At 45.8% G+C, this 24,254-nt stretch overlaps 1 protein-coding gene across 2 annotated transcripts; it reads left to right on the top strand.

The window, feature by feature from the left end:
- The first annotated feature begins 3,500 nt into the window (after positions 1-3,500).
- On the top strand, positions 3,501-18,264 carry LOC306750701 (polypyrimidine tract-binding protein 2-like). 2 transcript variants are annotated; one of them, XM_079234171.1, is made up of 14 exons: positions 3,501-3,641; positions 4,638-4,665; positions 7,852-7,912; positions 10,258-10,430; positions 11,032-11,172; positions 11,510-11,665; positions 11,764-11,874; positions 11,992-12,187; positions 12,352-12,467; positions 14,364-14,397; positions 15,064-15,156; positions 15,682-15,898; positions 16,476-16,553; positions 17,065-18,264. In XM_079234171.1, exons 1-14 carry the CDS (start codon positions 3,634-3,636, stop codon positions 17,192-17,194), a joined length of 1,542 nt encoding a protein of 513 aa, XP_079090297.1. In that variant the 5' UTR covers positions 3,501-3,633; the 3' UTR covers positions 17,195-18,264. The 2 variants fall into 2 exon arrangements, with proteins under 2 accessions (XP_079090297.1, XP_079090296.1); XM_079234170.1 differs by having other exon boundaries at positions 11,992-12,199.
- Positions 18,265-24,254: the final 5,990 nt, after the last annotated feature.

Genomic DNA, 24,254 nt, shown 5'->3' with positions numbered 1-24,254 from the left:
CTCAGGAGCTGGTGGAATGTTGGACTTGCATTCAGTAGTCGGCCACAAACAATACAAGTGTGTTCACACGAAAGGCGGGGCGAAATATCGTGCCGCGTCAAAGGGGCCATGGCTTACATCAGCAAAAGAGCTATCATTTCCGCTATTGACCATGGAATAAATAACCATTATTTAGGTAGGCGTTATACTTCTTGTGGAAGTTCCCAAAACGTTGGAACATCAAACGCCCTCGTGTTTGGGTTCATAACACCATCCGTAGCTCGGTGAATTTCACCGACACGGCTTATCTCCGTAAAAACAGTTACCATTTCCGCCATCCACCATGTAAATAACCACTAGTTCTGCTTTATACTTGTTGTGTAAATTCCACATACTTCGGAACATCAAACTCCATGGTGTCTGGGTTCAAAACATTATCTGTAGTCCCACTACAGCATCTGAATGACGGCCGCTACCAGCGCTACTTCAGGACCAGCAGCAGTTTGATTCAGCAACGGCAAGACGGCGGTGATGACGGGCGGAGCTTCTCAACGCTGATTGCGTTGGTATTCAGCGTCACGCGGAAAAAACGCTTTTTCACGACCTATCGTGTCTGTGCATTGACTTTGCATGTAATCTACTCGCACGTCAAATTCATGCCGCGTTTGGTGTGAACGCAGCATAAGGAGGCAAGTGTCTGGTCACACATTATTTATAATACCTTTAAGATACGATACTCCTTTACTAGTCCCACAGTGGGGAAATGTATAAGGTGATAATAATGAAATTCTGTGTTTCCTTATAATGTTACAAGAACACAAAGACGTAAGACACAGAGCAATATCCAAGCAGCAAAATAGATAGATAGATATATACTTCATTAATCCCCAAGGGGAAATTTCTTGTTATAGTAGCGCCGTACAACTCGAAAATACAAATATAAAATGTATAAATGTATAAAGAAGCAACAGAACAGAAAGATATATACAAATAAAATAAAATAGTAAAAAGTAAAGTAAAATATAAACGTGTATATATATATATATATATATATATATATATATATATATATATATATGAAGCAGCTGACGGGTACCGGCAGGCCAGAAGGGCTGCAGCTGCGATGGTCGCGGATGCTAAAACTCGGGCATGGGAGGAGTTCGGGGAGGCCATGGAGAAGGACTTTCGGTTGGCCTCAAGGAAGTTCTGGCAAACCATCCGATGGCTCGGGAAGGGAAAGCAGGGGCTTCCCCAAGCTGTTCTCAGCAGGGGGGGGAGCTGCTGACCCGGACTGGGGACATCGTCGGGCGGTGGAAAGAGCACTTTGAGGAACTCCTAAACCCGGCCAACATGTCCCCCGGAGAGGGGGCAGCGCCGGAAGACTTTGGGGTGGTTTCTCCCATATCCCTGGCAGAGGTCGCTAAGGTAGTCAAAAAGCTCCTTGGTGGCAAGGCGCCAGGGGTGGACGAGATCCGCCCTGAGATGCTGAAAGCGCTGGACATTGTTGGGCTGTCTTGGTTGACACGCCTTTTCAGTGTCGCATGGGGGTCAGGAACAGTGCCCATGGACTGGCAGACCGGGGTGGTGGTTCCCATCTTCAAGAAGGGGGACCGGAGAGTGTGCTCAACTATCGTGGCATCACACTGCTCAGCCTCCCGGGAAAAGCTTATGCCAGGGTGCTGGAAAGGAGGCTCCGACCGCTTGTCGAACCTCAGATTCAAGACGAGCAGTGCGGATTCTGTCCCGGTCGTGGAACAGTGGACCAGCTCTTTACCCTTGCAAGACTACTGGAGGGGTCCTGGGAGTTTGCCCAACCAGTCTACATGTGCTTTGTAGACTTGGAGAAGGCTTTCGACCGGGTCCCTCGGGGGTTTTTGTGGGGGGTGCTGCGGGAGTATGGGGTGCCGGACCCGTTGGCACGGGCCATCCGGTCTCTGTACGCCTGCAGTAGGAGCTGTGTTCGTATCCTCGGTAGTAAGTCAGACACGTTCCCGGTGGGTGTTGGCCTCCGCCAGGGCTGCCCTTTATCACCGGTCCTGTTCGTGACCTTCATGGACAGGATATCTAGGCGCAGCCAGGGGGCGGAGAGGATCCGGTTCGGGAGTCTCGGGATCGCCTCTCTGCTGTTCGCGGATGATGTGGTCCTGTTTGCCTCCTCGGATTGTGACCTCCAGCATTCACTGGGGCGTTTTGCAGCCGAGTGTGAAGCGGCAGGGATGAGAGTTAGCGCCTCCAAATCTGAGGCCATGGTGCTCTGCCGGAAACCGGTGGATTGCTCCCTCCAGGTGGGGACAAACTGCCTACCCCAAGCGAAGGAGTTCAAGTATCTCGGGGTCTTGTTCACGAGTGAGGGTAAGGTGGAGCGGGAGATCGACAGACGGATCGGTGCGGCTGCAGCTGTAAAACAGGCGCTGTACCGGTCTGTCCTGGTGAAGAGGGAGCTGAGCCGGAAGGAGAAGCTCTCCATTTACTGGTCGGTCTACGTTCCAACCCTCACCTATGGTCACGAACTCTGGGTCGTGACCGAAAGAACGAGATCTCGGATACAAGCGGCCGAAATGAGCTTCCTCCGCAGGGTGGCCGGGCTCAGCCTTAGAGATAGGGTAAGGAGCTCGGACATCAGGGGGAGCTTGGAGTCGAGTCGCTGCTCCTTCGTGTCGAAAGGAGTCAGCTGAGGTGGTTCAGCATCTAGTCAGGACGCCTCCTGGACGCCTCCCATTAGAGGTTTTCCAGGCACGCCCAACTGGTAGGAGACCCCGGGGAAGACCGAGGACACGCTGGAGGGATTATATCTCCCGGCTGGCCTTGGAACGCCTCGGGATCCCCCAGAATGAGCTGGAAAGTGTTGCGGGTGAGAGGGAAGCCTGGGTCGGCCTGCTGAACCTGCTGCCACCGCGACCCGACCCCGGATAAGCGGCTGATAATGGATGGATGGATGGATGGATCTATATATATATATATATATATATATATATATATATATGTATGTGTATATAAATATAGTAGAGTAGATCCCAGCTATCAGAGTGTAAAACATGAAACAAATCAGGCGTTTTAGCAGTGGTCAGGGCCTGCTAAGCCTTCACTGCTGGGCCTAAACAGAATCACAAAGTTATAGCTATTTTATAATTTCATTGTTTTTCACAAATACACTATATGTATTGTAATTATTTTTTCCTATCAACTTTTAATAATACAAATAATAATTAATAATAATTGGTTCAAATTATTTATTATTCTATTTATCTATTCTTGAGATTCAGAACAGAAGCGCTATACATCATTATTTACATATGCAACTTCCTACTCCTTCTGTGTCATTTAAAACAGATCTTCTTCCCAATACTTTTTTATTTCTGGAGGTCCTTATCATATTAGGACCTCCAGAAATATACAGACAGCAATTTTGCGCAAAGGTCTTCCATATGTTCTATTCCTGTCAGAATAAACGTTGTCCCCACGTCCCCGGTTACACTGCACTACGTGTGTTTTGGTCGCTGACAGCGCGCTCAGCAGCTTCGGCACTTTCCGCCTATTTCCGCCATTGCATCGTCTTGCCTCCATTTTACTCTCGTGTGTGTGTGCGTGCGCAGTGTCTGTTTAAACTGAAAAGAAAACAGGACGGAAAGCGGACGCACGGAGATTTCTACAGAAATGGACGGGTAATATCTCACGAGCGACGCTAACTGCATCCCGTTTGACTCGTATTGAGGGTCCACGGAGCACTGCGTGGAAGCCGAGGAGGAGTCGTGTTAACGGGTTTCCATAGCCACGCGCTCTCCTCCGTTAAGGAAGTGTCTAATGTTAGCATGCTAACGCCTGCTGTTTATTCCATCAACAGCATTGCCGCTCCCGAGAGATGCTTGGCGCCGGTGACGCCGTCCAGAGTGTTAGCGCGGTTGCTGAATGTGCTCGCGTCCACAAGAGTAACGCCATTTGTGCAGCTGTGTGTTAACGAAGCGGCTAGCGCCGTCATGCTAACTAACGTAACGCTACAGTAACGTCGATCCTTTGTGTTGTGGCTAGCTAGCTTAGCTGGCCGAGCGGCTCCGCTAAATGTCCGGAATATTCTGATAATGTAACTCTTATAAGTCCCGGCTTGACTCGATATGTGCAAACACGTCCATTGTCCCGCGAAGCTGCAGAGTATCGGCGGTAGCTCGCGGTGCTATTACTCATGTGGCGATGTAGGCCTAACGTTACTGCGTTTTGCTGCGGTTGCATTGAGTGCACTCGGGTGTGTCAGGTTTAAGACTGTGGGTGAAGCGTGACTTCAATGTTATGAGTCATACAAGGTGAACGGCTGAAGCTGCCTGATGCGAATAGTGTGGACGTGAAGGAGGGCGGGTGAACGAGCACGTTACGTTACTGCGTTATTATGCAGAAGGAAGAGCATTAGCTCAGGGCAATTCTGTGACTTAACAATACTGTTCAAATACTGTTGAATACTGTTCAAAAGGCTCTCATACTACTTTGCCGTTTGTTGTGTGATGCATCAGAACATACCATTTTCACTTGGAAATAGACAGCATAACAAGTTTCATAAAAAAAAAAATGCGTATGCATCTTGATAGTATCATGTATTATTCCTTTGTTATTGTTGTTTTCAATTTTAAAATACTTCCTTTTGACCAAATGGAAATTGTTTTCTCTTTCAGCATCAGTGATGTTGCAGTTGGGGTGAAGGTGAGTTTTCTTCTTTGTCCTCTGCTGAGTGATCACTTCACAAACTTTTGACCCTGCAGTTGGGATCTTTAGCGACAGCACCTTGTCGGTCCACTTTGAGAGCCAGTGTTGAAGCTAAAGAGTCGGTCCACTTTGAGAGAGCCAGTGCTGAAGCTAAAGAGTCGGTCCACTTTGAGAGAGCCAGTGCTGAAGCTAAAGAGTCGGTCCACTTTGAGAGAGCCAGTGCTGAAGCTAAGGAGTCGGTCCACTTTGAGAGCCTGGGCTGAAGCTAAAGAGTCGGTCCACTTTGAGAGAGCCAGTGCTGAAGCTAAAGAGTCGGTCCACTTTGAGAGCCTGGGCTGAAGCTAAAGAGTCGGTCCACTTTGAGAGAGCCAGTGCTGAAGCTAAGGAGTCGGTCCACTTTGAGAGCCAGTGCTGAAGCTAAAGAGTCGGTCCACTTTGAGAGCCTGGGCTGAAGCTAAAGAGTCGGTCCACTTTGAGAGCCGGTGCTGAAGCTAAAGAGTCGGTCCACTTTGAGAGCCAGTGCTGAAGCTAAAGAGTCGGTCCACTTTGAGAGAGCCAGTGCTGAAGCTAAAGAGTCGGTCCACTTTGAGAGCCAGTGCTGAAGCTAAAGAGTCGGTCCACTTTGAGAGCCTGGGCTGAAGCTAAAGAGTCGGTCCACTTTGAGAGAGCCAGTGCTGAAGCTAAAGAGTCGGTCCACTTTGAGAGCCTGGGCTGAAGCTAAAGAGTCGGTCCACTTTGAGAGCCTGGGCTGAAGCTAAAGAGTCGGTCCACTTTGAGAGAGCCAGTGCTGAAGCTAAAGAGTCGGTCCACTTTGAGAGCCTGGGCTGAAGCTAAAGAGTCGGTCCACTTTGAGAGAGCCAGTGCTGAAGCTAAAGAGTCGGTCCACTTTGAGAGCCAGTGCTGAAGCTAAAGAGTCGGTCCACTTAGAGAGCCAGTGCTGAAGCTAAAGAGTCGGTCCACTTTGAGAGAGCCAGTGCTGAAGCTAAAGAGTCGGTCCACTTTGAGAGCCAGTGCTGAAGCTAAAGAGTCGGTCCACTTTGAGAGCCAGTGCTGAAGCTAAAGAGTCGGTCCACTTTGAGAGAGCCAGTGCTGAAGCTAAAGAGTCGGTCCACTTTGAGAGCCTGGGCTGAAGCTGTCCCCCCCCTTGTTTGAATCAGCAGGTGGGCGGCCGGACACAGGAACTTGGCCTGGCTCTTCAGGAGTTGTAGCTTTTATTCACCAACTGTCCACACACTGCACGACTCCGTTCACAGCTACGACGTTACTGCCACCATCATACTCGCCCTTGCACGCTCTTTCTTGTCTAAAGGAGTTTGCTACTTGTGTAACGCACATAACAAAAAAAGAAGTGCAATTTGAAGCCAGTGTGGAGGGAATGAGGATTGTTCATAATCTGCCTGTGCTCCAGGCTCATTGGATTGTCCTTTCACTAGTACACCTTACATGTATTACATAGTGTCTCATTTTCGTGGGCCAATCGGAACTTTGACCTCGTCGTCTCGAAGGCAACCTCTACTCTTGACTTTGGCTAATGTCGCTTTTCTTTTCGTCTTGAACATTAAGGTGCATTGTTTTTCCTGTCGTGTTGTGGAGGACGGCACACCTGCAGCCTCACAGAACAGCTCAATGTTCAAAGCCAGCTTCCTGATATGTAGCATTAGCTTAATGAGCTAACTTCTCGACTCTGTTACCAGTGAGTGGAAGCATTGTACTTTTTATTCCTCTGCATTTATCGGACAGCTTTAGTTACATTGTCAATTCCAAAAATAATCCTAACATAACTGATGATATTATTAGATCAATAAAGCATTATCACTCCACAAGCAGTATGTCAAGTAAAACATTTGCACCACATTAATTATAGTCCAATAATTTAAGATTCTTCTGAAATATCATTTTGCATCATGAACGGTTTTAAATGTGTATTTTGATGCTCATACTTTTTTACATAAACTGAAGTGCCAGTTTATCCTGTGGCCCATCTTACCGTTGTAAGATTGTTTTAAGCACAAACAAAAAGCAATACAAGTTATTTATCGGTTTTCTCGCTGTGTTCTAATCTTTAAACGCTCCAGAAGGCTGAAGATCAGCCCCCCTACCTGATTTTGGTTTTGTAGCATTTCACTACTTTGCAAACCTAAATGAATAATTCAGTCTCGTGAATGTGGTTGACTTCAACATTTTCAGCACATTTAGAAACTCTGCTTTATTTTCAAGCTTTTGTAACACAACATATAAGGATTCATTTCAAGAGTTTAGCAACTAAAATACATATAAAGAGGCATGCCTTATTTTTTTAAACAATGTACCAGCATTTTAACGCTGGAACAATCAGATTTCTCTGAAACATATTTTGAGCCTTCATAGCATTAGAATGGCATTAATGAAATGGGTAGGGCTCGTGTCCCTTCTGATCACCAAACAAACCTGTTTCCTCGTGTACGTGCATCGTTGTTGTGGCTACCTAACCTGATTTGTTGACTGCCTGCTGCATTTCCATCTGCACAAAACAAAGTTAAAGTCCACTCTGGAAGGGAAACGGAGCAGTCATAAAATCCTGATTCCGCTGATATGGAGGGTCTTTGTCTTCCTGTTTATTTCATCAATATTTCAGGGGGTTGCCAGCTGTTGGGAGAGAACTCATTTCTTGCGTTCTTGCTGCCGGTGCCCCGTGTGCTCACATTTTGGGCCGACGTTATCATGTCGCTGCAACAGCTAGTTTACAGCAACCATAAAGAATGTCGGCGACAAAAGAACAATTGGTTCAAATTTAGTCAGACAGACAGAAAGCAGGGGTGTGTGGAGCTATTATAAAGTTGTGTGTGTAATGGGTCCCCAGCCAGGTTCCCTCTTCATCCCATCAGTCAGGTTTAAGAGCACTGGGCGCCCGTCAGCGCCAGCAAGCCTTCTGGGACCCCGTATAGCTCAGGATGAAATGACACATCTTGACATCTTAAATTCAGCAAGATTAAACCCACACCAGAAGAGGAGGAGCAGACCACTCTTCTTCTGTTTTATGTCCCTTTCCACCTCCTCTTCCTCCCTCCTTTTCGTTCCTTTAAACTGTCTTCAGAGACCTCTGCTTTATTGTCGTCTTTGAGGGCCTGTCTTGAAAATGGAAATAGTTTCCCCTATTATTTCACAACTGTGCCTGACCGCCTGTCTCTGTCTCTCTTTCCGCAGAGGGGATCAGACGAGCTGAGCATGTACAACAGTCCAAACTCTGGCGTGAGCAGTATCAGTGGTGAGTTTGCTCCGACCACCCTTGAACCTTGGGGTGGGGACTTGATGGAATTTGCAGGCAATCGTTCGTGGCAGACGACATGAAAGGAACGAAAAGATGAATCTGTGTTTGAAGAGTGAAACGGGCTGCCTTGAACCGTTTTTCCACGGGAGCTATTTAGTGTCTGAATAATATCACACTCCTCAGTAGGTGGGCACCCACTCACCGCGACATGTGACTAGACCAGACGTCGTGGATACCGCTGCATTCACCTCCTCGCTGTTTGTATCGGAGGAAAATCACAGAATTAAGGATGACTGAAAGAGCTGGTTGTGGTGCCACAAAGAGAAGATGGACAAAGTTAGGCTATTAAACACTGCCAACAAAATGAAGGCGAACACAAGGGTCTTTTATCAGTCCCACTCTGCCACCGCTACACAATGCCCCCCCCATTCTAAGCTAATGTCACCCCAGGGACCTGTCTAATAAAGTGAGATAAAGATTCTCAGGCTGCCTTTATTCGGGTAGCTTCACAATATCCATCATTGGTGATCTTGAACTTCCAGTCTTGCTTGTGGAAGGCTGAAAATCAGCCCCCCTACCTGATTTAACAGTCTTGCGTGTGGATGGACATTTTTCACGGGTAGGTCGTAGAGGTGCAACGGATCATAAAACTCGCGGCTCGGATAAAATAAAAAATGGAGCAAATATAACTTTTAGAGATCCCCGCTCACGTTTTTTTGCCGGCGATACAATTCTGTTTGGTTCTAGCAGCTTGTCTCCAAGGCTCCAGCCTGTTATTATTTTTTGCCAACATCCCAAATATGATTTTTCAATTCAGTTTATTTTGTATAGCCCAAAATCACAAATACAAATTTGCCTCGGAGGGCTTTACAATCTGTCCACATAAGACATCCCCGTCCTGGGACCTCTCATCGGTTCAGGAAAAACTCCCCTCTGAAGTCATTGAACCATGAGACATTGTAAACATTATCCCTTCACTTTGTTAAAGTCATTCATCGTGTTTTTGTCACACAATTCAAATGTTAAGGAAATAAATGATTGTGTTTTTAATGGTTAAAACAAATCTGGGCATTAGTAGTTTTATTGCTGTATCATAAGATGTTTAGTGGAAACATGTCATGAATTATCTCTGTCTGTTTATGTTGCTGTGAAAACATCTTCAAACAACTGTATTCAAATTTCTCATCAGAAACTACATTTTACGGGATTTCATTTACCTTCGCTTAATACTCATTTTCACTGAACAGACCCTGAACGCATCGTAATGAAACAGAACAGGACCTTCGTTCTCCAAACAGATTGGTTGTTTACAGTGTCACATCATCAGAGATGGGCAACTCCAAAAGCATGAATGTCCTGATCGCATGAATATTTGCCTAATATTGGCGTAGGAAGGTTAATGTTAGACTGGGTAATTATTCAGTGAGGGGGGGATCAGCAGCGGCCCGTTCCACCACCACTAGGTTGGGGGTTGGGCTACAGAACAGAATTATGAATCATCTCAGGGCAGTTTATTTTCTCATTTCATTAAGAATTTAAAAAAAAGGAATCTGAGTAATCTACTAGTTTGATTGAACTACTCTGTGGTATTCCCTTTACTTCAGACGACATAATTGTGTGTCTCGATATGACTTCACCACATTGAAAGACGATAAATTATATTGAAAACTCGCTGTGTGTGTGTGCGCGCATATATATATATATATATATATATATATATATATATATATATATATATATATATATATATATATATATATATATATCTATATATCTATATCTATCTCTTCTAATTTAATGAATTGATCCTCCTTACTAATATAGTGTGTATGCAAAGCCGGATGCATCTACTTCCTCTGTGTCATGGAGCGCCATTGTTGTCCAAAAACTATTAAAACACATCCATGAGCCACACATGTTCCTTTATTACCACTATCTCACACACACACACACACACACACACACACACCGTCCTGCTGGAGCACCAAATGTGGATTAATGATGGGGACTGAAAATAGTCTTCATCAAATGCAAATGTATTTCTCCCATTTGAGAATCACTTACTACAGCCGACAGTCTCAGGAACAGACTGAGCTTTTACGTATATATTAATTACTCCATTTCAAATAATTCTCTTTTCAGTTGGGACAATGTGGCTGAGACAAAGTGTTGCGGGACGAACTTCTGATCCGGTCCTATCGTTTGAAGTCTGAGAGATTTAGAGATGGATTGAAAAGACGTTGGCCAGAATAGAGAACGGCGCCGGCTTTATCCGTTCAACCAGAGTGGCTGTGCTTGCACTGATTGGCGCAAATGAACCAACGTTTGTGCTGGACTTTCAGACGGAGCGTCCAACGGCAGTGACAGTAAAAAGTTGAGGGTGGAGGAGGCCCCGCCGTCTCGCGTGCTCCACATCAGGAAACTGCCCAACGAGGCCTCGGAGACGGAAGTCATCGCCCTGGGCCTGCCTTTCGGCAAAGTCACCAACATCCTCACACTGAAGGGAAAGAACCAGGTGAGCGGTGGAAACAGAGGAACTGGGGGTATTTGTATTTAGCACGTAACAATTGTCAAGCTTCAGTTGACCTGTGCAGCACCACGTGTCCGCTAATGTCTTCCTGTATCACGTGCGTCGCTTGGTCTTCCTGGGTTTTGCTATCTTGAGCTGCTTCTGAAACATGCAGTGCAGCGCAGGAGGCCTCTTGTGCGCCCGCTGAGGAGGGCTGCAGGAGACACTTGGCAACGGTCCTCTCCGTTCCTGCCCAATACGGCTGCTCTGTTCTCCTCGCAGCACCGATGGCCGCGGTCGTCCAACCTTTATCAAACTCTCCTCGCCACGTTCAGACACCTTCTCCTGCGTTCGCCCGGTAATGTGCTGTATCTGCGTTGCCGGTTCGCCCTGACGCACTTGGCAGGAGTGACCCTCTGGCATAGATTCTGTGCAGTTCGGCCTGTTCATTTAAATGTCTCTGCTACTTGCAAAGGTATATAGCATGATCTTCTTTCTATAGAAGAGTTGTCCAAATGGAGTTGAACATGCGTTAAATAAATGAAATGATCAGAGAATTGGGGAGAATTGATCAGAGATTAGTTATTTCTCCCTCCACTTGTTCCAGGCGTTCTTGGAGATGGGCACGGAAGAGGCAGCCATCACCATGGTCAACTACTACACCACTGTCAATCCTCACATCCGCAATGTGCCCGTGTTTATTCAGTACTCCAATCACAAAGAACTCAAAACCGATGCCGGCAATCAAGTAAGTGGAGCCAGACCACCAGAAGAGTTTTGGTTTTAAACAAACATTACAGCAGTTAATTAAATCAAATACGCGGCTGCTACGCTTGTCCCTCGCTGGCTTCAGATTGAGAACTAAAGTTTGGTCCTCTTCATACTTTGAAATTCTGAAGTAAATTGAGGTAAAAATCCAGTATAAAAACTATTATGTGGTCTGTGTCTTAATTAATTACCAACAGCCACAGCGGTGGCCGTGTTCAGTATTTGATCAACGTCGGTTCTGTCCTCCTTGATTAATAATCCGTCAAACGGGTCACCATTGTTAGAAGATAGTGATGACCGCTTGTGTTTGTCTGCAGCGGACCCAGGCGGTGCTCCAGGCGGTGTCAGCAGTCCAGTCCGGCGGGTCGCCCAGCTCCGACGTGCAGGAGGCTCTCGCCGCAGCCTCCAGTCCTGTGCTGCGGATCATCATCGATAACATGTTTTACCCCGTCACGCTGGACGTCCTGCAGCAGGTACAAGGCGGCCCGGCCACACGCGGCGCCGCACAGCCACCGTTTGGTACTCAAACGTTTGAAGTCTCTTTGTTTGTGTTCAAATCTTTCGTTTGCAGATTTTCTCCAAGTTCGGCACGGTCATGAAGATCATAACATTCACCAAGAACAATCAGTTCCAGGCCCTTCTGCAGTTCAGCGATCCGGTCAATGCACAGCAGGCCAAACTGGTACCCGCGGCTCCCACCGGTCATGTCACGCATTGCATTATTAAGCAGCTGCTGTTTGCAAAAGCCACATGTACCATATATGATGGATGCTTTTATGTTTTTCTCTGCTCCTACCAGGCCCTGGATGGCCAGAACATCTACAATTCATGCTGCACACTGCGCATCGACTTCTCCAAGCTGGTCAACCTAAATGTCAAATACAATAACGACAAGAGTCGGGACTACACGCGACCCGAGCTGCCTGCCGGCGACGGCCAGCCCAGCCTGGACTCCGCGGTGGCCGCCTTCAGCAAGGACTCCAACTCCCTCCTCGGTAAGATCCCAGGTAGATCACACTTTTATTTTTCTTCCTTTTTTCACGATAAAGCTGTTGTTTGTAGCCGAGCTTGCGTCTCACGAGATGAGTAACCTTGCTCCGCGTTGTCGTGAAAGAGCTGCTCTCCATTCCACGGTTGTCTTTGTCTACTTCCTCGCCAGGAGCCCTGAACCCTTTGAGCGCGGCGGCGGCGGCGGCTGCTGCTGCAGGCAGGGTGGCGCTGGCTGGACAGGCGGGGTCCAGCGGGGTCCTGCTGGTCAGCAACCTCAACGAGGAGGTCAGTAACACACCTGCACACACACACACACACACACACACACACACACACACACACACACACACCAGCCAAATGGAACCCCTACCCACCATCTCCATCCATCCATCTGTTCTTTATTTCTTTCTTTTCTGTCGGTTGTGGCCAGTCCTCCCTGTGCTGCTATTCTTCATTGTCTTGTGTCTGCTATAGAGGCGACATAAAGAAGGTCCACGTGAGATGCTTTGTACAAATTTGGCCCGGGGACACAACTCTAATCAGGTTCTAAACTAAATCGCCTTATTTGCCGTATTAGTCTTTGCCGCTGCTGTGATCTGTGTTGGTGCTTGTAGTGAAAACTCTTATCAGAATGAGGTGGCAGGGAGCAACTCCTCTGTGAGGATGCGAGGGCCGTGTTGTTTTTCTGTAGCCGAGCTGATAATGTCTGAGGTAGAAAACGTGTCCATATTTCTACAAAGTCATTTTATTTTAGGTATTTACTATTCCCATTCTGAACATTTTAAACCGTGACGTGTAGCTTAATTCCTGTCATGATGGCCACTCATCACTGAACTGAAGGACCTGACATTAAACCTGTTTAGAAGAGATGGACTGGACCTAGTTTTGATATGAAGTAAAAAAAAGTCTAACCTTTTCCTTTGCTTTTCTTTATATACCCAGAGCCCTGCTGATTTTTGTTTGTTTGTTTTTGTGTTAACTTTTTGTCAAGCCTCATTATGTCCCTGTGAGCGAGAGGCCCCCCCCCATGTTCTGCCCTCTCTTGTCCAACTGTATCTAACTGGGCTAACTGTCTCTCTTCTGTTTTTCTCTCTAAGCTCTCCTCACCTCTCCTCCGCTCATATGAAAGCTCATATGAGATCATTCTGTGGTCTTCCTAACCTGGGAACCAATACCTGCCTCTCTGAAACGCTTCCTCCAGTCTTTAATCCCTCTTCCTCCGACTTTTTTCTCTCCTTTTTTTTCTTTTTCTTATTTTACTGTGACTTCAAGGGCATCCGGTATGTCTGTCTCTTTCCCCATCACTCTGTTCTCTCTGGCCGTTGATGAATGTGTCATAGAAGCTTCTGGCAGTATCTCAACTGAACGCTAAACATGTTAAGATACTGCGCCCACTCTTTCTCTCCGCCTCCCAGACTTGTGTGAACGCCATTGTTTTACCCAGGTGGCCTTCACGTCAACTCTTGCATGCCAAATTGTACCGCTGAAGAACATCTGAAGCGGCCCTCAGCTTCTCCCACTCTTGTAGAGCCATCCTCCCTCGCTGAGAGACTGTAGATCTTCAGATCTCCGACCTGCTGCATTTTGTTTTTTCTCCCATGGTTCTGACTTTTATACTGCTGATTTATTATGATTTTGACATGAATGTACCATGCTTGTCCAGGGTGAAAGACATTTTGGCATAAGTTCCTTGCTGTATTTTGACTAAAGAGAACATTGATCCAAGCCATTATCTCTGACCAAACTACCTGCATTATTCCAGTGTACTGACCTATATTTTATTTTTTGTCCCTCCCCCTCCCCCTCCTCCTCACTTTTTTTATTTATTTTTTATTTTCCCCCCAATTTGCATTTGCCTCCCAATTCATCTCCTCTCTCTCTCCACCTCCTCCCCTCCCTCCCCCTCTACTCCATGTGCCTATGGGGGACTTTTTAATCCATCAAATCACCCCTTCTTCCTCCACCGACCCCTCCCACCCCATGACTCCCCTTTTCGCCGCCTGCTTCCTTACTCCATGACCCACCACCTCCATCACTCTCCGGGGGGAAAAACAAAAACCACCATTCCTCCTACCTACCTCCGTTCTGGATCGATCTGTCCATCTCTACCTCCGCTCCGCTCCGACTCTTCTACCTCTCTACCTGTCTCACGCTGCTTGTTGCTCTTCTCTCCCTCTAAAGATGGTTGCGCCCCAAAGTCTGTTTACCCTCTTCGGTATGTTATCGTTAGCTCTCTCTCGCTCTCTCTGTCTCTCTCTGTCTCTCTCTGTCTCTCTCTCTCTCTCTCTCTCTCTGTCTCTCTCTGTCTCTCTCTGTCTCTCTCTCTCTCTCTCTCTCTCTGTCTCTCTCTCTGTCTCTCTCTCTCTTCTACCTTCTCTTTTGTTCTATTTCCATTCTATATTTGAGACATTTGTTATTATTATTATTATTACTATAATTATTATAATTAGGAGCTTATGTTTGCGCACAGTAGCGTGTTTAGTCATTTGTAATACATTTGGCCCCCCTGTTTATTGGTTTGGGTTCATGTTGATTACTTTGCCCTAAACTTCCCTATGTAGATCTGTTAATGCACGGCTAAGTCAATATTTTTGCATGCCGTTTTATTCATATGATTTCTAGCCATCTGACACAGCATGATAAGTTCTGTTTAGAGGGTGTCTCTTCTCTCTGTACCTGTTCTCTCTACACACCTCTCACTCAAACAGTCTGCTGTAAAGTTCTTGTGTGTTCTCTGCTAGTCTCTCTTCTGTGTTTCCTGCCTCTTTATTTTAAATATCCTTTGCCTCCAGTGCTGACTTTTCTGTTTGTTTTTTTCTAACTGTCTGCTCTCTCTCCACCTCACCTCTTATCCTCCCGCCTGCCTGTGGCTCTAATGCAGGAGTGTACGGCGATGTCCAGAGGGTGAAAATCCTGTACAATAAGAAGGACAGCGCTCTCATTCAGATGTCAGATGCCAACCAGGCTCAGCTAGGTGAGCAGACGTCTCGCCGGCCTGCGATGCAGGCGGCGTGTTCCTCCCTTTCAGTGTATGTGAGCCTCTCTGCCGAATGGAAGGTTTACCACGGTTAGCTGTGGCAGTCCGTCTCTGGTCGAGTGTAAGGCTTGGGATGCACATTTACCCGGACACTCTCAAATGGATGGACAGAGGCCAAGCCCGTAAGAAACGTCACGTCGAGTAAGGCCAGTCCCCTCCTCCCGTTGGTTGTTGTTGGGTGATCAGTGAAAGGACCTTCACTTTCTGAAGAGCTGTCATCACCTAGTGTGCGAGCTAAGTGGGCGTACGCAACGGTTTTCACTTCAGCGTTACGTTTCTGTGTACATTTCATTGTTTCAAAGTCTGATGATATAAACGTAAGCAGCGTTTCTCGATGTCTTTGTATGTGTTCATGTTTTCTCATTAATGGTTTCAGTGCATAAAACCAGTGAATACCGCATGTCAGGCAGTAGCGTGACCTTTCTTTCTTTGTTTCTTTCTTTCTTTCCCCCGCGGCCGAAGCCATGAGCCACTTGAACGGCCAGAAGATGTACGGGAAGATCATCCGTGTGACGCTGTCCAAGCACCAGACGGTGGCGCTGCCTCGCGACGGCCTGGACGACCAGGGCCTGACCAAGGACTTCGCCAACTCCCCGCTTCACCGCTTCAAGAAACCAGGCTCCAAGAATTTCCAGAACATCTTCCCGCCATCCAGCACCCTCCACCTCTCCAACGTCCCGTAAGTACGATCGCTTCTGTTGTTGCTGGAGAGATGCTGCGTCTCAAATATCTCATGAGGCAATAAAAGCTGTTCATGCAGGTCCAGCTGCAAATTACCCTCCATCTCAGCACCGTTTGAGTACCAGACCGAAGAGACCTTTTTACCTCAGACATTTTGATTTGTCGTAGTGGGAAAAGCTACCGGTAATGGTGCTCGGGTTCATCGAGTGTCCCATAGAGCCGGAACGCACAATAGCAGAACCCTGGAACGAGTTCACCTCGATGACATTTTTAAAATGTTATCAATTCCACTTCTTCCCCTGATGACATGTCCAAATATCTGTACCAAAGTGTCACGCTCTGAACTAGGCAGCTGGGTTAGTTCACACACATTGTGGTTTCTGCAGATAGTTTTGCTTTTATTCGTCCAGATTTGGAGAAATCTAATTATATATATCTATTGCAAAATAAAATGCAGCATCAGAAACGTTGCTCTATAACCCACAGAACTCGCCGTCAACAGTTTTCTTCAGAACTACTAAAGAAAGAGTGTCTGTGCAAAGAGCGGCTGTGATGTGTGACTTTTGTCTCGACAGACAAGACGTGGCGGAGGAGGACCTGCGGCTTCTCTTCTCGAACGCTGGAGGAACTGTGAAAGCATTCAAGTTTTTCCAGTACGTAGACATATCCTACTGCATGATGCGGGCCCTGAAGACATGGTTCTGGTGAAGAACAATTTGTGGTCGCTCTACGTCAGCGTTTCCTTTGCGATGTACTTGAGTAAAGTGATCCATGTCAAAGGGGTTTACAGAGACCGCTTATTTTCATCAGATTCAACCTCCCGCATTTAGTTTTCCTGATACAAGCGGAGCGTAGTTATTTGCAGTAGGGATGTTAACAGTTCATTGTTTAATGGTCCGCAGTAGCGGCCAGTTAAATGGGTACAAAATGAATCAATGATAGAAAGCTGAGCAAAACTCAGACTCGTTGCTTTCAGGAAAGTAGAGCCGGTCCACCTTAAAGCTCTTTCCACCTTTTCATGCGTTGGAGCTGCTGCTAGCTTTAGCTAACCTCCTTCACGGTGAGGTTGTGAGGAGTAGTTTTAAGCGTACCGTAGCACACCCTCAGACCCGATCCTGGCTTCATGTGGTACTTAACGCTGTGTCGTGTTTATGTTTTCGTTAGGGATCGTAAAATGGCTCTGATCCAGACGTCGACAGTGGAGGAGGCCATCCAGGCCTTGATTGACCTTCACAACTACAACATGGGAGGCAACCAGCACCTGAGAGTCTCCTTCTCAAAGTCCACCATTTAAAGGAGAAGGGAAAGAGAGCGTGACCCCCGGTCTGGGGTCTGGCGGTCAGAAACCTTACAGACTGTGTCTGTACACTGGGGGGTCGGACCATATTGAGTGAATCAGTTCTGTTGTTGATCCTGTCATTCCTTAAGAGAGAGACTGACATTTCTGACATCCTGTTTTTGTTTTTAAAGAAAACAATTGAGTATTTTGCAGATACTGGATCTTAACTGTACCTCTGTATTTCTATGTCAGGCAAATCTATTGACATGATTGATTGTCGTCGCCCCCCGTTGATAGTTTGATGTAGATCAGTGTTTAACTCCTTATTTAGTTGAAAAGATACAGTACTTATGTGCCTTACTTGACAATATCAACTGTTTCTACAGCTGGACATGTTCGTTAATTACCCTCCTATGCTTTTGAGGCACATCGGTATTGGTATATATTTTTGAGGGTTAGTGAGAATGCAAGCTCTTTTGTCATCCTCTACATGTTGTTACGCTTCTTTTTTTAGCTTTTTTTGAGGGGGGAGGGTTAGATTCATAACATTTTCCCTTTTTTTTTTAGTTGAGCAACAGAAGAGAATATTCTTGAGTTTTACAGCAGTCAGGCAGCTTCACGTCGAGTTCAGTGTAAGATCCTCCTCCCCGCTTCTACATCCACACAACTTCACACATCACAGCGTGGCTAAGTATTTCTATATCCGTGTGGTTTAGTTTTTTTTGAAGCCAGCTATTCCATGAGGCGTTTATTGTCAGTGACATGGTTCTGGAGCGCGTCCGTTCTGACGGGTCTCGCTGCAGGAAGCCCTGCATGCTGTGGAAGCAGTGAGAAGATGATCCACTGTGATTTCTTTGTCATGTGACCGTTTACATCGAGAGGGCTACTCATTTGGACCAAAGTTTCTGTGCCTTTAGTGTTCCTTTAATTCATTTGAACTAAAAAACTAACAAGCAAAAAAATGTATTTGAACACACTAATGCCCCAAACTTTTAAGTCGTCAGTTAATTCCGGATTTTTTTGTTTTAAACAACCCAACCTTGGCTTGAGGATATTGCTCAGAAATAAAAGTTACATCTATTGTATTTCTTTCTTCCAAGTGTGATTTTATACAGCTCCTGCAAGGACTTGGGTTAGTTGTGACGAGGCACAATTAAAGGATGAGTTGTTTTCTAACAAGGGGAGGTGCGCCTTGGTTTCCTGCTTTTTTCTTTCTTTTTTGAGTTTTCTCCCTCTCATGGTCTCTCTCATGTATTCTGCATTACGTCTGTAGCATGCTTAATAAAACTATTCTGTAGCTCTGCATTCTCCTCCTCTGTCTCTCACGTCTCTGCTCTGAAGCCATCTTCGGTCCCAGGGTGGGAAAGGAGCCAAAGTACATTTTGGAGCCACTCAGAAAAGAAGCGGCGCTCTAATAAGCCAGATTGAGCCCTCTGATCGCACTAATTCACAGGACAAGTACATTTGTGTTGACGCGTTTCCCACCCTGCCAACTGACACGCTCTACTCCTGTGATGTCTTGCTCTGCTCTCTTCTGCTAGTTGCTATTTTCTAATCCGTCTCTAAGGGCCTCCGCTCTCCCGACAATCTGTCTGATCTATCTACTTGTTCTCGCACTTTTTCATCAATTGCATAAATGGCCACATTTGTCATTTTCCCAAGCGCTGTGTATTTCTACGCCACCGTCGGCTTCTGAGCGTTTCTCAGTAAACTTTGTACACGCTCGGATGATGTTTAGCTAATTAAATCCACGTGATGATTCCACAACAGCTGCGAGCCTAAATCTGCTGAAAAATAATGCCAATGTGGAAGTGCCAAAAAAAACCAGACCTCTATAGTAAAATGGCCAACTTGACCATAGCAATAAGCATGTTTACAGCCTGGTTCAAAAGAAAAACAAGCCTTTTGTGCCTCCAGAAGGAGCTTGTTTTTACATTGATGTCATTTGAGTGTATTGGTTGGCTCTAAAGACTTGACTTTATTTGATATGGACACCACAGTGGCATTAGAATTGTAACATACATGTATGCACAAGAACTAGATTCACTGTAAAGTGTTTGCAGCGAAACGCTCATTTCAAACAACAGATTGCTAGGGGGTGCAGCCGCTTTCCAAAATGAGCTCGTGAAGCGGCTGCTTGTGAAACTGGTTGTTCACGTCATTCTCCAGCTGCTCATCGGGCCGAAGCGACAACAGCGCGTTGTGGGTTGCTAGGTTCCGGGGTTGTGATGACAGTCATATGGGTCTGTGGGGAACATGTTCATAGGGCAATGCCAGGTTACCAGGTTTTGTCAAGGTCGTGGAATTAAAGAAATCGCAGGATCTCTGCATCTATTTATTTTTTTACTGACTTGCGTAAGCGCAATCCTGCATCGGTGAAGGTCTACCTGCAGCGTAACTGACTCACCGGAGCCATCTTTTAGTTTGACTCCTACAGCAGAGCACGTAGCACCGCTGGTTCTGCTGCTCCATCCTTACGGTCACGTGACCACTCATTAATTTTAGCTTCATCCAAATGTATTTTTGCTTCAGCCACGTGGAGAACGCTGCATTAGATCCTCACGTTGAGGAAAACAAGAAATACACGCAATATAACTGGACAGTTAGCTGAATAATGTTAGTGGTCAAATTGTCCAGCATCGTGGATTCGTATCTCCAAAATCCTTTTGGCACCACTATTTTTGTCTTTGCAACAAGAGTTGTATCAAAAGGAACCCCTTTCTGCCGCCCCACGCTTCCAGCTCGATGGTCCTCTGCGATTAACAAAACTCCGGACTACAGATTGAGCGCTACTTCAGGGACGCTCGTCTGCTGCTGCCAAACACAATGTCTCGCCCGGACGACCCCATTGTGAAACAAAAACACTCGGCTGGTCGGAGAGCAACGCTGATGCTATCGTCCAAGTGAATCCATGCTTGAGAACTAGAATGAACAATTTTCGTGGTTGTACGCCTCCGACAGCCAGTCGTCTCCACGTCTGTCCAAAATGTCATTGTGTCGTCATTTTATTAGACATTTGTGGGACATTCTCATAATTAGCATGCGGATGAAGCCCAGTGGACAAGTGGATGCATCCAATCATCTGAACCCTCGTGTGTGAGGACATTATTGTATAGATGAGAACTGAAAAGTATTCGTAGAACCCCGTGTGCTCATGGCAGAGAAGAAATACAATCAAAATCAAAGAGTTATGATTAACGGTTTAATTAAAGTTCAAATGGTGATACTGAGTACATGTACTCAGCTGAGGGTCTCCGAGCTTCCGCTCCACAGACCGTTCCTGTCTCGCTTCAGCTCAAAGACCTCGAACAGGAATCTACAATCTGGTTTTAACATCCCAGCTCATTCGCCTCATTGGTTCAAATCTACGACATGCGATTGGCTAAAAGTCCCACAGGGGCGGAGTCTCTCTTTGGCGCAGGTTTTGAAAATGGCTCCATAACATTCATGTTTTCCGGTACCTGAAGTCCTCACTCCGCCCTCCTGTGTTTACTAACAAAATGTTTTACCTAGAAGGAATTGTTATTCAGTTCTATACGTTACAACTGATGAGAATCTTACTTCAGCCTACAGTCATCCTTCCCCAGAAACCTTTCATCTCGGCTGGCTCGAATCCCCCTCCAGTTCCTTATCTCGTGTCATAAACCACAGGACGAACCACAGGTGGTCCATTCTCTTTGTTCCTAAAGACCAAATGCTCCTTTGTAAAACCCTCAACCACTGTCTGTGTGTAAATGACCTCTGCACTCTGCAGTACAGAGACCATGTGACCTCAGCAAACTAGTGGCTCTGTGACCTGATGAACAATAATCTATCTTAAGCATTGCAATGTACACATGGACATCATTACACAGTAATAAAGTGACCTTAATATGCAGACAATCACAAATCCTTCATAATAATATCCCTTATTAATTATCATATTTCATGCATTGTAATCTACACACAAACAACTTATTTTACATAGATGTGCAAGTCCACATGTGACAAACTAAGCTTAAAAAACACTACAGTACATATATATGTAGTAATATGTGTGTTGTCATGAAAGACAATTTGAATGTATTATTTATATAACGAATGCTTTATTATTATGCAGGTATTGGAGGGTGAAGTGTCAGTCGTAGCTGTAGCCTCCCAGATAAAGACATTGGACGCCTGCCATGACCTCGCGGGGCGGGGGAGGGTGACGAGCGCTGCACAGAAATGAAGCCGCGTGATGAGTTGACAGTCTTATTCGTGGTACGCCTCGAGCGCTGCAGTAAATGAATCGATAAATAATTAACACCAATGTAATCCCACTGTAATGAAAAATGACCTCCTCACCTTGTTAGCTACCGTGTTGTACGGCAAAGTAGGTAAACCACGATGGACTTGCTGGTGTATTAATATCCCGTATAGGTGCATGTCCTGAGATCTCTTCAGTCCGGATGTACAACATCACAACGAAACACAACCTGAACAAAGATGCTGCGGCCTCTCGTCGGTGCCTTATTATGGGATGTTCTTCCGCTCGTTGCCACGGCGGCCATGTCTCAGCGTTCACCGGGACACCTTTGATGAATCAACACATACAAATACAAATACATAACTCAAATGTGCTCAAACTGTTCCCGTAATGATTGACTAAGTAGGATCAAGCCTCCCGCATCAGGAGCTGTGCGTTAACGGGTAAAACAATGACTCAATCAAGCAGTTGTTCAGAAACACACTGAACCGTACATGCAAGACGGAACATGATGTCTGATATTCATGTCACTACATTTCGTTTATTATTATCTGTACTATAGTAACCATCTGTTGAGGTTCGGTGTAGCAGCGTAGCATTGGGTCACGAATGATATTAACGTCACAACTTCTCCATGTCTTATTGTGGATGGTAAAATATAATAAATTATTATTTTATTTAAAATAATAAATCAAATGTATATGTGATCTGCCGCTATAAAACTGTATATTTTCTCATTCTCCAGGTCGAGCCAACACGTATGATGCCCCCGTGAAACGTTTTCACGTCCGATTTTGCTTTCACATTTTCTAACCTTCAATATTATGTCGGAGTTTGCTTGATGAACTGAATCCGGACTGCAGAAATGAAATGTGAGCGGCATCATTATAATGATAATATAATAATGATGCCGCTCACATTTCATTTGCCATCTGCCCATATATATATATGTAAATATATATTCTCTTCATCACAAACAGTCAAACCACCGCTGCTATTTGTGCTTGTCTAGTGAGTCGTAAGTATGAGTACATTTAAATTATAAAAGATATTCAATTCAGTTTATTTTGTATAGCCCAGAATGACAAATTCTCCTCAGAGGGCTTTACAGTGTGTACACATAACATCCTGTCCCAGGACATCGGATCAGGAAAAACTCCCCAAAATATAGAGAAAACCCTTTCATGGGGAAAACAGGAAGAACCCTTCAGGAGAGCAACAGAGGAGGATCCCTCTCCCCGGATGGACAGAAGAATAGAGGTCATGTGACCAGAAATATGAACCAACTCAAACCTCAAATCCAATTACGCTTAATATTTCATCAACGCTGTCTGCTGTCCACAGAGCAGAGGAGAGATGAAATTATTATCATCAGTTAGATATTGTCAACCAGCATTAAAGAACTGCAGAAGAGAGAGTCAGTAGTTTTCAATAATTGGTCATAATAATATTGTCCAGATATGTACGATCTGAGTTTTCATTAAGTGTCTGTGAATAAAATCGCTGCAGTGAACACGACTTTATTGACTCATTTATGGTTTATTCCATCGAGACAGATACAGGATAGTACACACAGGCAAACTGTAAACCCATATCTGATGTATCACAGCTCACTGGAGCAGAGGAGTAACCATGGTGATGTCACTCACCTTCATCACCTGCACATAAGGATTGTGTAAATTAGCAACTTGTGGAAATAAAACCAGTGAGAGCTCTCGTACGATGACTCCAAATCCTCATTATCAGTCCTGAAACTTCCTTTAAAAAAAGATTGCAGGTAGGTGGATTGTCACGATCATTTTTGAAAGATATTGCTGTATAACTAAATACTATGGTGACACTTGTGTTGCCTTATTGGGACTGTGAGGACATTGAAGACTGTTGGGACTGTGAGGACATTGAAGACTGTTGGGACAGTGAGGACATTGAAGACTGTTGGGACAGTGAGGACATTGAAGACTGTTGGGACAGTGAGGACATTGAAGACTGTTGGGACTGTGAGGACATTGAGGACTGTTGGGACAGTGAGGACATTGAAGACTGTTGGGACAGTGAGGACATTGAAGACTGTGAGGACATTGAAGACTGTTGGGACAGTGAGGACATTGAAGACTGTTGGGACTGTGAGGACATTGAAGACTGTTGGGACAGTGAGGACATTGAAGACTGTTGGGACTGTGAGGACTGTGAGGACATTGAGGACTGTTGGGACTGTGAGGACATTGAAGACTGTGAGGACATTGAAGACTGTTGGGACAGTGAGGACATTGAGGACTGTTGGGACTGTGAGGACATTGAAGACTGTGAGGACATTGAAGACTGTTGGGACAGTGAGGACATTGAAGACTGTTGGGACTGTGAGGACATTGAAGACTGTTGGGACAGTGAGGACATTGAAGACTGTTGGGACTGTGAGGACTGTTGGGACTGTGAGGACATTGAGGACTGTTGGGACTGTGAGGACATTGAAGACTGTGAGGACATTGAAGACTGTTGGGACAGTGAGGACATTGAGGACTGTTGGGACTGTGAGGACATTGAAGACTGTTGGGACTGTGAGGACATTGAAGACTGTGAGGACATTGAAGACTGTTGGGACAGTGAGGACATTGAAGACTGTTGGGACATTGAGGACTGTTGGGACTGTGAGGACATTGAAGACTGTTGGGACAGTGAGGACATTGAAGACTGTTGGGACAGTGAGGACATTGAAGACTGTTGGGACTGTGAGGACATTGAAGACTGTTGGGACTGTGAGGACATTGAAGACTGTTGGGACAGTGAGGACATTGAAGACTGTTGGGACATTGAGGACTGTTGGGACTGTGAGGACATTGAAGACTGTTG

The sequence above is a fragment of the Taurulus bubalis genome, assembly GCF_910589615.1.
Source record: "Taurulus bubalis genome assembly, chromosome: 18".
NCBI classification, from domain to species: Eukaryota; Metazoa; Chordata; class Actinopteri; order Perciformes; family Cottidae; genus Taurulus; species Taurulus bubalis.
The sequence above is the reverse complement of the archived record's forward strand: the minus strand, read 5'-3'. Positions and strand labels throughout refer to the sequence as shown.

What these genes read in the sequence shown, in the direction of transcription:
- LOC306750701 (XM_079234170.1), top strand. An exon ending in TGCCAACCAGGCTCAGCTAG is followed by an intron (nt 15,157 to 15,681) that starts GTGAGCAGACGT and finishes CCGCGGCCGAAG; the next exon opens with CCATGAGCCACTTGAACGGC. An exon ending in AAAGCATTCAAGTTTTTCCA is followed by an intron (nt 16,554 to 17,064) that starts GTACGTAGACAT and finishes TGTTTTCGTTAG; the next exon opens with GGATCGTAAAATGGCTCTGA.